The sequence below is a fragment of the Ahaetulla prasina genome, chromosome 4 (genome assembly GCF_028640845.1).
Source record: "Ahaetulla prasina isolate Xishuangbanna chromosome 4, ASM2864084v1, whole genome shotgun sequence".
NCBI lineage: Eukaryota > Metazoa > Chordata > Lepidosauria > Squamata > Colubridae > Ahaetulla > Ahaetulla prasina.
In genome coordinates, this window is record NC_080542.1 from 101,465,175 (window position 1) to 101,479,650 (window position 14,476).

Consider the following 14,476-nt stretch of genomic DNA (forward strand, 5'->3'; position numbering starts at 1 on the left):
CACCAGTTGATAAAAGAATGATAGAAAAAACCCCGCCCACTCCATCATATTTTTAGGGCTTACTTGAAAGTAAAATAAATTATAGATTGTGCATAATTCAAGTGAACAGTGGATATATTGAGATACTGTAGCTGTTTATTACAGTATAACCATTTAATTATGGTGTTAAATATCTATTAATTTTGACAGCTGATGGAACCACAATCAGTTCATTCATCATACATAATGTTAAATGAGCTCTATCTCTCTCTTTCATTTACAGGTATGATTTAGCTTTAAGGAGACGAAATTTGTGTAATATGACTATTGCTTTGTGTGTATGTGTGTATAATCTGAAGGATATGTATATCATCTGAAGAATTTTTAAAGGATTGTCTCAGTTGGGTACCTTTAAATAATAGTAATAATAGTGAGAGACAGATTGAAAAAAGAACCTTTGCTGCAATTTACAAACTGCTAGATGCAGTCAAAAATTATGAGCAATAAAGTCCTGGCTCATAACCTGAAATACAATGTATTAAATAGTCTCAGTAAACAAAGTTGTTAAATTACCATTACAGTATTAATTCAGTAATACTTCAAAGCCAAGTGTTTGTATTTTAAGATACAATCTTTGCTTTTGCTGCCGATATGTAATGAATGCAGTGTAGATTAAAGTTTGCAATCTTTAATATATTACTTAATAACTGATTAGCGCTGCTAAAGGCATTTTTTCCTCAATCTTTTTGCACTTGAATTGGGTTATGTGTCCAGAACATTGCTTATCTATATCAGTATCTATTTAAAAGAATTTGTTCTATTGTGCAAGTCTTGTATATTTTAGTCAGTTCCATGACTGAAACAAGTCCCAATGATATTTGTAGGCAAATATCTGCAAAGCTTTTTTCTTCTTGTAGCCGTGCTTTTTTATTTGTATTATAGATAACATCTAATCAAATAAATGATTGTTACGGTCATAGATCACCATGGGGTGTAAGAGTTTAACTGTGTTTTCCTAGTCCTATTTATGCATCCATACAAGATCTCTGGCCGTTCTCGGAAGGGGTCATAGGTTAGTAGCAAAGCACACATAAACCCAAGTATAATCCTTGGATCCATTTCTGATCTGCAAATACAGATCAGGAATTCTGTTCTGGTTCTGGTTCTGGTTCTATTCTATCCACCACTTTGTATCCAAGGGACACAAAAAAATGTGTGGAAGCAAGGGAACAGCTGTATTAGGGAAAGAAAATGATATTGCCAGCAGGATCTTCCCTTCTGCAATCCAATGGGGGAAAACAAGTTTTGAACGTTTGTCAGATGACATGCATAATGCTTCAATAGAGGTAGTCCTTGACTTACCACAATTCATTTAGTGGCCATTCAAAATTACAATGTCACTGAAAAAAGTGACTTATGACCCTTTTTCATACTTACGACTGTTGCAGCAGCCTCATAGGCATGTGATCTAAATTCAGACATTTAGCACCTGACTCATATTTATGATGGGTCATGTGATCTCCTTTTGCAAGCTTCAGACAAGCAAAATCAATGGGGAAGCCAGATTTACTTAATAATCATGTTACTACCCGTATATACTCGAGTATAAGCCGACCCGAATATAAGCCGAGGTACCTAATTTTACCACAAAAAACTGGGAAAAACTATTGACTCGAGTATAAGCCTAGGGTGGGAAATGAGGCAGCTACTGGTCAATGTAAAAAATAAAGATAGAGCCAAGACCCGTGGACCGGCAAGCTATCTTTTCCAAAGGCGAAAAGAGGGCGAGTGAGAGGAGGGCGAGTGTGTCAAACGCCAAGGGGCGAGAGGAGGGCGAGGGTGACAAACGCCCCCTCCGCCCCCTCCGAGGGCGAGAGGACGACGAGTGAGAGGAGGGCAAGAGTGACAAACGCCCCCTCCGCCCCCACCGCGAGAGGAGGGCAAGAGTGACAAACGCCCCCTCCGCCCCCACCGCGGGCAAGAGGAGGACGAGTGAGAGGGGGGCGAAAATGTCGAACGCCCCCCCCGCCCCGCCCCTCCGACCACCGCCGCCGCCGCCATCAAAAGCGGCGGAAGAAACCGCCGGAGGCCAGCCGCCGCCCCAAAATGAGCCGGCCGAGCTGGCAAAGCATGCCAGCAGCATTTGGGCCCCCCCAGCCGGCACTTCACGGCGGCCTCCCCCCACCCACCCACCCCCACTGCCGCTTCGCACTCAATTTCGGCTTTTCGGAGAGGAGGGCGAGGGTGACAAACGCCCCCTCCGCCCCCTCCGAGGGCGAGAGGAGGACGAGTGAGAGGAGGGCGAGAGTGACAAACGCCCCCTCCGCCCCCACCGCGAGAGGAGGGCGAGAGTGACAAACGCCCCCTCTGCCCCCACCGCGGGCAAGAGGAGGACGAGTGAGAGGGGGGTGAAAATGTCGAACGCCCCCTCCGCCCCCCGCCCCCTCCGCCGACCACCGCCGCCGCCGCCATCAAAAAGCGGCGGAAGAAAACGCTGGAGGCCAGCCGCCACCCCAAAACGAGCCGGCCGAGCTGGCAAAGCATGCCGGCAGCATTTGGGCTCGTCCTGCCGGCCCAGCTGTTCCCGAGGGCAAAAAACCCTACAACTACAACTAACTCTGCAAGGGTAGACTCGAGTATAAGCCGAGGGGGCCGCTTTTCAGCACAAAAAACGTGCTGAAAAACTCGGCTTATACTCGAGTATATACGGTAATTTAACAACTGCAATGATTTGCTTAACTTTGGCAAGAAAGGTCATAAAATGGGGCAAAATTCACTTAACAGTTGTCTCACTTAGCAATAGAAATTTAGGCTAAATTGAGGCTATCTGTATATCCTTGAAATTCTAGCTGGAGAAGGTACAGGAAGTCATAATAATATAGGAGAGCATGATGGAATACCAAATTGGAAGTTGTTCCTTGAATGTTACAGAGGCATTTTTTTTTTACAAATTATTAGGGACCGGTCAACGTTCTGCTGATATGCTGAAAGAATATGTACCCTGAAATGGAAGGAAATAAACAATGAGATATAAGGCAGCTTCATCTCAGCTCTGTACCTCCAGATGTGTCATGTTGGAAATTCCATCACCCTGTGGGATGACGAGAGTTACAGTCTATTGTAAAACATTTGGAAGTTACTATGGAAAGGACGCGGTGGCTCAGGGGCTAGGACGTTGAGCTTGTCGATTGAAAGGTCAGCAGCTCAGCAGTTCAAATCCCTAGTGCTGCTGTGTAACGGGGTGAGCTCCCGTTACTTGTCCCAGCTTCTGCCAACCTAGCAGTTTCGAAAGCACGTAAAAATGCAAGTAGAAAAAGTAGGGACCACCTTTGGTGGGAAGGTAACAGCGTTCCGTGCGCCTTTGGCGTTGAGTCATGCTGGCCCCATGACCACGGAGACATCTTCGGACAGCGCTGGCTCTTCAGCTTTGAAATGGAAATGAGCATTGCCCCCTAGAATCGGCAACGACTAGCACATATGTGCGAGGGGAACCTTTATTTTTACCTTTATGGTAGAAAAAGATTTATATATTTAGATATACATTTAATTTTTAAAAGTAAGTTTTCAAAATCCTCTAATGGCACTGGTAGACATGGTATGTACTTTACACTAAGGCCACAGTTGGCTGGATTTTCATGATAAATCATGGTTTATTAAGTATGATGATTGAAATTGCCCTATACACTGTAAGCCGCCCTGAGTCTTCGGAGAAGGGCGGGGTATAAATGTAAACAAAAAAATAAATAAATTCAACAGCATGCTAAGTGTAAATTAAACAAATTCTGTTGTGCAATATGTGAAAGCAACCCAAGGACTGGGTAATAAGACTGCATTTTCTGAGCAACCATTTTGGCTGACTAATAGCAAAAGAATATTCAACAGAATTTTGAGGACAATTGCCTGATTTTATCCCCAAATAGATTTTGATAAGTGCTTTTTGGTTTTTTACTCAAAGATTTGGTAAGTACAATTGAATTATCATTTTGTAACAAGTACAATTCCTAGCTATAATGAACTTAATACAGAGAATTAGATTACAAGTCTTTTTAACATATGACATAATAATGAAAGAGATTACAATTATCTCCATATTTCTACATAGGTTGCTTAGAACTTTAAAGGTTGTAATAAATAGTTTGGATGAAATTTACAGATAACTAGTATATCATTTAAGATAACTTAAGATAGCTAGTAGCTGGTAGCTTTTTTGTATGGTAGTCAACAGTATACTGTACATTTACTGATTAAGATGTCATACTGAGATCTTAATTGCTTTCACAGTCTAGAGTTATAGAAATAATAACTTGTCTTACATGTTGTTGTTCATGCTGCTAAACCTATTTAGTTTTTTTCCAATTTACTCACAATCAGCATGAAAATTGAAAACTGTTGACCATTTAATACCAACCAACCAACCAACCAACCAACCAACCAATTGATCAATCAAATAAAGCAGACAGATAATATGTTCTAATAAAATCTACACTATTTGTAAATTAATGCTTTATAACTTATGGAAATATGTAGGTAATAAAAAGCTATCAGAGGGCAGGATGTTGGCATGGCATCTTTAATCTGAAGTTTCACCCCTGAGGTGTGACATTGATGCATATAAAGGGCAGGGAGGGCTGGGTATCAGAAGATGGAGTCTTTTTTTTCAGCCAGTCAGAATTGCTTCTGTGCAGCTATAGGTATAGAGATTCTAGAAGACTAGTGTTCTTACTGTGAAGTAGGGTTGAACACTGACAAGCACGCTTGTATGTATCGTCTAAATTAATTGTGAAACCTGTTTTGGAGTACTGTGAAAAGAATCCAGAAACATAGAACAATCTTTTTAAAACAGTTATATTTAATAAAGAAACACTATCCCCATCACAGTGTTTATATTGGCATTTTTCCTGAAAGATAAGACGTAATGGAGGAGGATGCTATTTATTTTTTCATTGAGTTTATTTACGCTGTTCAATACATGCTCCTACCTGTCTGCTTCTGTTGATTTAAAAGCAAGAAAAAAGGGGGAGGGGAAGTGATGGGATCCCATAGAAATGGTTGCCTGAAAAATATAGGCCAATATATTTGAACTTTTGAGGAAATCCTAAAAAAGGATCATGATCGGCATTCAAGGAAAGCAGGCCACCAATTCAATTGAGCTGAGTTTCCAACCTATGACAGACAAGTGGAAGCATCCTGAACATGGTTAATGGAACCAAAACATTAGGGTAATAAATCAGAAAAGCTAGCAATCTCCCATTTTTTTCAGTTCAGTGAAATTGCAAAGCCAGCCTGATTTTCCCACACTCTTTGAGGCTTTCTAGAGGCTGTTTCCTAGTGACTGTATTTGCACCCAAAGTTGATGGCTGACCCATTTGAAACAAAAGGTGATTGGCAGACAACTCCTCCCCCTTCTTTTCCTTGCTTGTTTCAGGATGAACCATTATATAGTGTGGTGGCCTATTTCTAGTGTTATAAATGTATGCAAAAAATTTTTACAAGTCTGCCACTTCCTTATCTTAAAATAAAACTCAACTACAAAGAAATTCTGCTTGAGAATCAGTCTTAATAAGATATTTAAAACCTGTGGTAACACCAAGGGTGAAATGCTCCTGGTTCGGACCGGCTCACCTGATCTGGTAGCGATGGCGGCTGGTGGTTCAGAGAACCGGTGGCAAAAATCCCTGGCCCTGCCCCCCGCCTCTGCTGAGCCGCACCATCAGCAGAGGTTGTTTTTTTTTTACTTTAAAAGCAGTTTTTCTTCAGCCAAAAACATGCCTTTAAAAGTAAAAAAAAAAGCCTTTAGGATCCCACGGCTCAGCTGAGATAGTCAGAACCCTTTAAACTCTTTTTTTAAACAACCTCTTCAGGTTCAAAACGTTTTAAAAGGCTCCTCTGGCGATTGCAGCTGAGTTCCTCATCAGCAGAACCTTAAAAAACATGTTTTCTACAAGCTCTTCAGCCGAATTACATAATTACATAATTACTGATCTAAAGAATGGCTTTCCCAACCCAAAAGAAACAGACTCAGCATGCAGGCAGAATCAGTTGCTAGCTAATCCATTTCCTCAGTGAGCAACTAATCTGACTGCTTTGCTGGCTGAGGAACTCTGGGAACTGAAGTCCACAAACCTTAAAGTTACTAAGGTTGGAGACCCCTGATCTAAAATAAATAAATAAAATAAAATAATAAAATAAAATATTTGTGCAGCTTTCTGAGATTTGGTGTGTTTCTGCAGTGTTTCACTCTAACTACACAAACACACAAAATCTCACAAAGCTGTATGTGGCATTTTTTGTGTGTGTGTGAGTCAGTTTGTTGTGTGTGTGTAAAGTGTGAAAGTTGGTTTTTGAGCTTTTTGTGGCTGTGTGAGATTCTAATACAGGTTCTAATCCTGAAATAAGACAAGCTCATATTTTTAATTTATACTTCTACCTTTTATTTTTTAGGATGGATGTGCCACCTCCCAGTTACTGTTTTGTTGCATTTCCACCATCTACTAAAGATGGCCATGTAATAGTTGGAAAAAATTCTGCACGTCCTCGTGATGAAGTTCAGGAGGTAGTTTATTTTGCTGCTGCTACTTATGATCCAGGATGTAAAGTTGAGGTAAATAAAAATATTTGAGGTTCTGTCAAAATATTTTTGAAAATTGTTGAAACCCTTGTAGAGCATCTTAAACAACTATTTTTCTTTACCTTCCTTCTAATTGTCTGTCCCCAATTGTTTCTTTTTATCTGAGACAGTATATATAGTTATTTCCGGTATGTACAGAGGCTAACAGATCTTCTTTATCAGATATCAATATGTTCATCATAACAGCAATATTCCTATTTTCCAAAGACAGATTGTGATATATTTAAATCATCTGTCTAAATCTTCAGAAAAATACCATCAGTATTTCAGTAGTATGAATTTATGTGGCTGTTGGATTCTCAGTACTATGATTAGATAAATTCACTTGTCCCAGATGGTCAATTTTAGAGCCTTTTTAAAAAGGGTAGTCTATGTAGAGATGTTTGGTTCTTCAGCATTGAAATTATAGACTCAGCTATCCTGATTTTATATTATTAATATATTTTATATATTAATATATTTTATATATTAATATATTTTATATTAATAATATATTTTATATTATTATAAATATAATAATAATGCATTCATGGCCTCAACACATCATGAATTATTACATTTATAATAATTTCTGATGTGTTGAGGCCATGAATGCATCCGAAATCTTTAAAAAAGATTGTAGGCATAAGTCACCTAGTTTCTGTTATAACTTTTTAAGGCTGCTTATATAATTCATGTTTAATTGTAATAAGATAATAAAGTACAATACAATGGCTTTCTCTAATCTGGTTTCACTCATGATGTTCAGACAGCAATTCTTAGAATTTAGCCACTGTAGCTGCAATTTTGAACATTGCAGATTGAGGAAGAATTTATTAGGAATTTCATGCAAACCTGAATGCTTTAGTGTTTATTAAGATAAAAATTACATATAGTCCAGTCCAAAATCTAAAACGAATATTTGTATTTTAAGATGAAGACTGAGTGAATAATTTGATCTAGTAAACTACTGGCCTGGAAATTTGGAGACCATGAGTTTTGTTTTAGGCATGAAAACTACCTGGCTGACTTTGGGCCAGTCACTTTCTCAGTGACTGTGAGGCCAACCCACCTCACAGAGTTGTTGCAGGGAAAAAGAGGAGGAAAATGGAGCATAATGAATGTTTGCTTCCTTGAATCACTATAAAGTAATAAAGATGGGATAAAATCTATTAAATAAATAAATGATTCTCCTTTTTTTCTATACAGTGCACATACATTGAAATAGATCAAGTACCTAAGACAAATGCTATTGCACTGAGCAGACCTTCCTGGCTCTGGGGGGCTGAAATGGGAGCCAATGAACATGGAGTCTTCATTGCTAATGAAGCTGTGCTAGCCAGAGAAGCAGCATCTGAAACTGAAGCTCTCCTAGGAATGGATCTTGTGAGGTTAGAAGTTCATCTTATGAACAAGGAACTTATGGAACTGGTCCAGAATACTAACAGATTAAAAACAATGTATCATTTGGTATGGTATGGAAATGGTATGGTATGGTATGGAAAATCACACAGGACACTGGAAAGAGATAAATAGATAGATAGATAGATAGATAGATAGATAGATAGATAGATAGATAGATAGATAGATAGGTAGGTAGGTAGGTAGGTAGGTAGGTAGGTAGGTAGGTAGGTAGGTAGTAAAAGCCAAATCTGGCCCTAGATTCTACCTCAGTTTACCTTCCTAATAAGCAACTGAGTTGGAAGACCATTAAAACCAATTTATTAGGGTACCTTGATGAAATGGGATCTCTCAATGAAAAAAGAAGAGGAAAAAACCTTGAATCCCATGTTTTCCTCCTTTTTATAGTTAAACACAACAAAAAAATGCAAGAGGAAAGTTGATTGGACAGGGAAAAAGTAACCTCCCCTTTGCATAGGCAATCAGTTATATGTAGTCAAATATGTTACATATTTGCATCCCATAATATCACACATGTTCACTAAAATGAGGTCTGACATAAGAAAGGGAGTAATTGGAGGAACAAGGTTGTTTGGAGTTCACAAAAGAATTAAACCAGACCACCCCAATTTGTACTAACAATCTTTTTCTTATCTGGAGCAATCTCCAGTTTGTTTATCAGTTTATGAACGTTAAAAGCTAATAAACCTGAATATCATTTAAAAAGAGAGAAAATAAATCAAATTAAAATAGAAAGTAACTATGTTAGTTAACAAATTACAAAACTCATGTCATTTGCCCCTCAATAGGGTAAGTAAGTAAGTAAATAAGGAAGGAAGGAAGGAAGGAAGGAAGGACGGATGGACGGACTTTTGGTAATACTATTGCATTGGTCACTCTGTTTCAAAAACAAAATACATTCAAATATAGTTATACACATGAAGTGTATTTCATTATAGATTATATGCAAAATGTAATTATTTCTTCAGACTTTGTGAAGTGAAGCCCACAGTTCAACCCTGAACTAGCAAAATTCTGTTCTATCAGTGTATTATAGTATATTAATGATACTGGTGGTATTCAGCCAGTTCGGACCAGTTTAGGTGAACCGGCAGTGGTGATCTGCCCCGGCACTATGCTGTCCTATTTAGCCACATTTTCATATGTGCAAGCTGTGCATGAGCAGAGTGAAGCGAGCATGCATGCACGTTGACATTTTTGGCGCTGGTAAAATTATGTGAAACCCATCTCTAATTAATGATATATTTTTTTGATTCATGGGGAAGATCTAGCAGCTAAAGCTACATATTCTCTGAGGTCTGCTTATGGATCCAGAAAAACCATCCTTCTTTCCTCCCTCCCTCCCTCTCTCAAACACAGAAATTCATTCCCTCCATTGTTTCATCCTAGATTAATAGTAATTATATTTGACGTATTTTCTTGTAGCCCAAATTCATTATAACCCCAACTGCTAATCAGACTGTTCTTGAAACTTTTTAAAAGTTAGTAGCTTGTATTTCTGCCTCCTTCTTCTGTTAAATAGAATTTGGTTCAGTAAGTTATTTTATTTGTTTAAGCACTTTAATGAACCACAAATCCTTAATGTTTTTTTTTTGTTTACATTTATACCCCGCCCTTCTCCGAAGACTCAGGGCGGCTTACAGCGTATAAGGCAATAGTCTCATTCTATTTGTATATTTTTACAAAGTCAACTTATTGCCCCCCCAACAATCTGGGTCCTCATTTTACCTACCTTATAAAGGATGGAAGGCTGAGTCAACCTTGGGCCGGGCTCGAACCTGCAGTAATTGCAGGCTACTGTGTTCTTAATAACAGGCTTTACCAGCGTGAGCTAAACCGGCCCCTTTTATCCAACACCCTGTCCATCTAAAAGATCACAATTTACAAAGCTATCTGGAATAGGTTTCAAATTATCCAGCGGCATTTTTTAAAATAGTAAACAATTTTAGGAATTTACTCTTTTCCTCTGACTGCCAATTTTTCACTACAAAGTTATTCTCCTCCTCTTCCTCCCTTTTCTCTTTTTCATATAGCTGATCTACAGCTGATACAGATTAGGGCTCCAGGAAATAGCCAAGATAGATTTGGACAACCTTTTAACCTCGGTGTCTGTTGAGCAAGATGCTGGTTTTACTTTCTGGGAGCTTACTAACATAATACCAATATAACTGAACAGCATCAGCATGGAGAGTATTATGCTTGAAGAATATTTGCAAAAAGAAAGGGAAATGGTTTTTTATTCCACCATTCATATAGAATAGAATAGAATAGAATAGAATAGAATAGAATAGAATAGAATAGAATAGAATTTTATTGGCCAAGTGTGATTGGACACACAAGGAATTTGTCTTGGTGCATACGCTCTCAGTGTACATAAAAGAAAAGATACGTTCATCAAGGTACAACATTTACAACACAATATTTTTGCTAAGGACATCTGTTTTCAAGATGTGAGGTTAACTGTTGCATTGTTGTCATACAGTTGACTTTGTGCTATTATACAGTACCAATAATTCCCCAGAAAACATGTGCAATCATTGTTTCTTTAAACCAGTGCTTTTTCAACCTGGCAATTAGCATGCTAGCTGAGGAATTCTGGAAGTTAAAGTCCACATATCTTCAAGTTGCCAAATTTGAAAAACACTGCTCAGACTCAACATTATTTAATTACTCAACAGACAGTTACATTGTTTTCTTCTTTTCTGTATATAAACTAAAGTTAAATTCTAAGTGCTTCTGTAACTAGATAGCTTTTTTTTTAATTCCCTTCCCAGACTTGGGCTTGAAAGAGGTTCAACTGCTAAAGAAGCCTTGGATGTCATTGTCTCACTGCTGGAAGAATATGGTCAAGGTGGAAATTACTATGAAGATGGAAATATGTGTCATACTTTCCTGTCTGCTTATCTGATAGTAGACAGAAAAGAAGCTTGGGTGTTGGATACTATTGGAAAATATTGGGCAGCAGAGAAAATTATAGGTCTGCTTTAATTTTTATCCCCATCCATTACTCATAAGAAACTATTATAAAATGTGAATTTCCAATATGACACTGTATAAATTCATATTTTATTTCTTGTATATATTTAACTTTTTGTATCACCACCCAACTAGAGTTCTCCAGACAGCTTACAAAACAGAAGTTAGAAATCTTCAAATCTGAAAGTCAAAAAACAAAATGGACCTGAATTCCAAAAGAACTGTAGAATAAAATGATTGGTGCAAGGATCTTCAAATTGTTTCTAAAAATTAATCATTTAGAACTCTTAAAGTATGAAAACAGTTTTTCTCTGACTTTCTCTCATTAAATCATGAATAGCCAATAGATAATGAGGCAAATTACTGTTTGCGTCACACACCCACACACCACATACCACACAAATATCGGCCCAGCTATCTGGTGTTTCCCTGCCAGCCTAAATTTTTGCCCCTGCATCACCCCAATGCATTGTTTTTGACCACAGCCTTAGGCAGTTTACTTCTCCATCCACCTGGTGTTACTGCTTTCCATTTTTCAGAGCTTTGCCATTTGTAGTAAGAACTGTTCTTGAAGTTCTTACCAGTTCTCTTTCTGACTCATTCCGCTCATTTTTTCTCTCTTATTCTCATTCACATTTTTTGTGTCCTTCTTAGGAAGGACACAAACTAAGTCAGCAAACACAACTAAGATGAGCTAAACCAGTCAGCAAACACAACTAAGATGAGCTAAATCTACTTTATTATACATCACAGTAACAGAATCTTGCAAGTCTGACAGCACAAACTTCCCATCACCATTTTTAACCATCTAATTAATTAGGGCGGGTCCTTCTTAAGTTTCTTTCTTTGATCCTTAAGTGACCATGGGCTCTTCCCTTGCTTGTCTGATTATGCCCTAGGCAGCATCTCTTTCCCTCATCCGGGGTGAAATGCTACCGGTTCACACCGGTTTGGGTGAACCGGTAATAATAAAAGCTACCAGTTTGGGTGAACAAGTAGTAAAAAAAAGTTACCAGTTTGTCCAAACTGGTGTTTCTGATGATCAGCTGTGCCGCGTGATTTAGATTAGCTAGAAAACAGGATTTCCTGCTTTATAGCGAATCTAAATCACGTGGCACAGCTGTTCCCCCCTCACTGTTCTACTTAACTTCAAAAGGCTCCTTTTCCCGCACGAAGCGCACATTAGTGCACACTGTGCAAGTGCTTATGCACAGCCTGTGTTTGCCGTGCACTGCGCATTTGCAGGAGTGAACCGGTGGCAACCCGCAGAGGATTTCACCACTGCCCTCATCCATAAATTCCCTTACATCTCTCCAGTAGTCTCCCTATTTGCTGTTTTAAGATTAAATCTTTTAACCAGAAAGAGTAAAGCAAATAAACTTCATTTAGCCTTAGCCAGGCAAGCCTCTTTTCTTCCATCTTGAAGCTAAGATTAAACTTTTGTTCTTTCAAACCAGACAAGAGAGTTTTGAGGCCAGTCTCCTATCTTGGCTTACAAGCTGCCAAGCATCTTTTATTATAGAACAAGTATGTTGATTATTTTTCTGAATGGGATTTATATATTAGGTATATCTGCATATTTGCAAATTAATCTAGCCACTCTATGCATCTATTTTTGCTACCTTCCTTAAATGTGACAGACACTTGAGTGAAGGTTTTTTTCTTTGCTATTTATTATAAATGCAGCAAAGGAGAAAAAGAATCAATTCGTCACTGCTTTGCACAATTCAGTGGAGAAGCTCTTCTAAATCTGTTACAACATTAGCACTTAGCTAATAGGATTTTATTGAATGCAAATTGGATCTCACTTTAGGTTTTTTTAATGTCATATTTTATTTAGATGTTTTATTCTTGTTTCTATAGACGGAGTGAAGTGCATTTGCAACTGTCTGTCCTTAACTACAAAAATCGACGCAGAGCACCCTGAGCTTAGAAGTTATGCAGAAAGTAAAGGATGGTGGAGCACAGATAAGGAGTTCAATTTTGCTGAAGTATTTTCCCAAGTTGATGATTGTTCAGATCGTTGTTTGGGAAAGGAGATCTTAAAAAAGCAAGAAGGCAAGTAACTTTGTTGCCCATAGTCTGATTCAAACATTACAAGTTTAGAGCAGAAGGTCAACTTGACAATTTATTACTACCAGTGGCAAAATTTTTAGAGAGAATAAGTTAGATAATGTATGCATAAAAGGGCACAAGAGAATTCCAAGGTCCTATCCAGATAATGATCTTATGCAAGGAACCCACCTATCAACTGCCTTTGCATAGGAGAAGCTTGAGCAGTTCCTCAGGAAATTTAGAAATAATCTTTATTGTGTTAACCAGTTGATTAAATAGAAAATGATAGAAAAATCTATATTCATTGAACTGAATTGGTAGATGCACATTTGAAAGTTCAGACCAACTATTTTATGCTTGTTAGACCCACAGTATCCCTCAGTGCTAAGGAATATATTACATTGTTCTGTAGTCAATGAAACATGGATCCTGAAAGATTCCCCAAATCACTGCAGGAGTTTCCAAATACCAGAGGTGGGAATCATGCTCATCTGATGGTAAAAGTTGCAAATTCATTCTGGGATGAATTCCAATTGTCTAAAAAGAGGGATTGATAAAACCACATCACATTCCACTTTGCATCTATTTTGTTGCCCTTGCTCTTTTTTGAATTCTAATAATAATTCTGTTTAACATTACCCTCAATATTAGGCTGCAATGTTCAAAGTGATATTTGAGAGAGTGAGTTATATAAGAGAGGAACTTTCAGTTAGATCTGGTGCACAAGCATTTGCAAGCTAAGGGTCTTACTTGGGCTTTATGAACTATATTAGGGGCCTGAAAAAGAATGATGTCATATTGAAAGTAGGTGGCAGCTGGGGATTGCACTAAATCTGGGAGGTTGCTTTGGTTAAGCAACATACATAAGAGCACCTGAAAAATCTTTATAAATCACAATTCTTTTACAAGCATATGTATGAAAGGAAGATCTCTTTGATATCCTGCCTCTTTCCCTGCATGTATTATTGCAACCTCCATTTTTCCTATTTTTGATATTTCTGTGGACCCTGCTGGATCTTTCCCTTTATCTCTTGGCAATAAATAGAGAATAGCCACACACACACACACACACACACACACACACACACACACACACACACACACACACACAGAGAGAGAGAGAGAGAGAGAGAGAGAGACATATAAAATATACATATAAAATTATGTATTATATAAATATATAAAATTATATATATTAATTATTTTAAAAAAGGAAGATAAAAAAGATAATATAAAGTAAGAAAAAGAAAAGAAAATCAAAGTGCAAGTTCCCTTTTCAAGAAAGGAAAAAAATAGAAGAAAAAGGAAGAAAAATATTACAAAGAAGTGGTTTCAAATATTTTTTTTAGAGCAGTTATAAGTATGATGATTAATTTATTTCTTATTCTGTGGTCATATTATCTGTTATTCTATGTTTGCAACTTGTCTTTCACTGAT

General features: G+C 37.9%; 1 protein-coding gene across 5 annotated transcripts in view; it reads left to right on the plus strand.

Moving 5' to 3' along the window:
- Positions 1-14,476, plus strand: part of SCRN1 (secernin 1) — a 29,866-nt gene that overhangs the window by 1,077 nt on the left and 14,313 nt on the right. For 2 of the 5 annotated variants that reach the window (XM_058184115.1, XM_058184117.1), the window contains exons 2-5: positions 6,421-6,580; positions 7,796-7,977; positions 10,783-10,985; positions 12,848-13,042. In XM_058184115.1, coding sequence (XP_058040098.1) covers positions 6,422-6,580; positions 7,796-7,977; positions 10,783-10,985; positions 12,848-13,042 — 739 coding nt within the window. In that variant the 5' untranslated portion in view covers position 6,421. Of the gene's footprint in view, positions 1-3,048; positions 3,175-6,420; positions 6,581-7,795; positions 7,978-10,782; positions 10,986-12,847; positions 13,043-14,476 lie in introns of those variants that run through there. The other 3 variants (XM_058184118.1, XM_058184119.1, XM_058184116.1) reach the window with 2 other exon arrangements.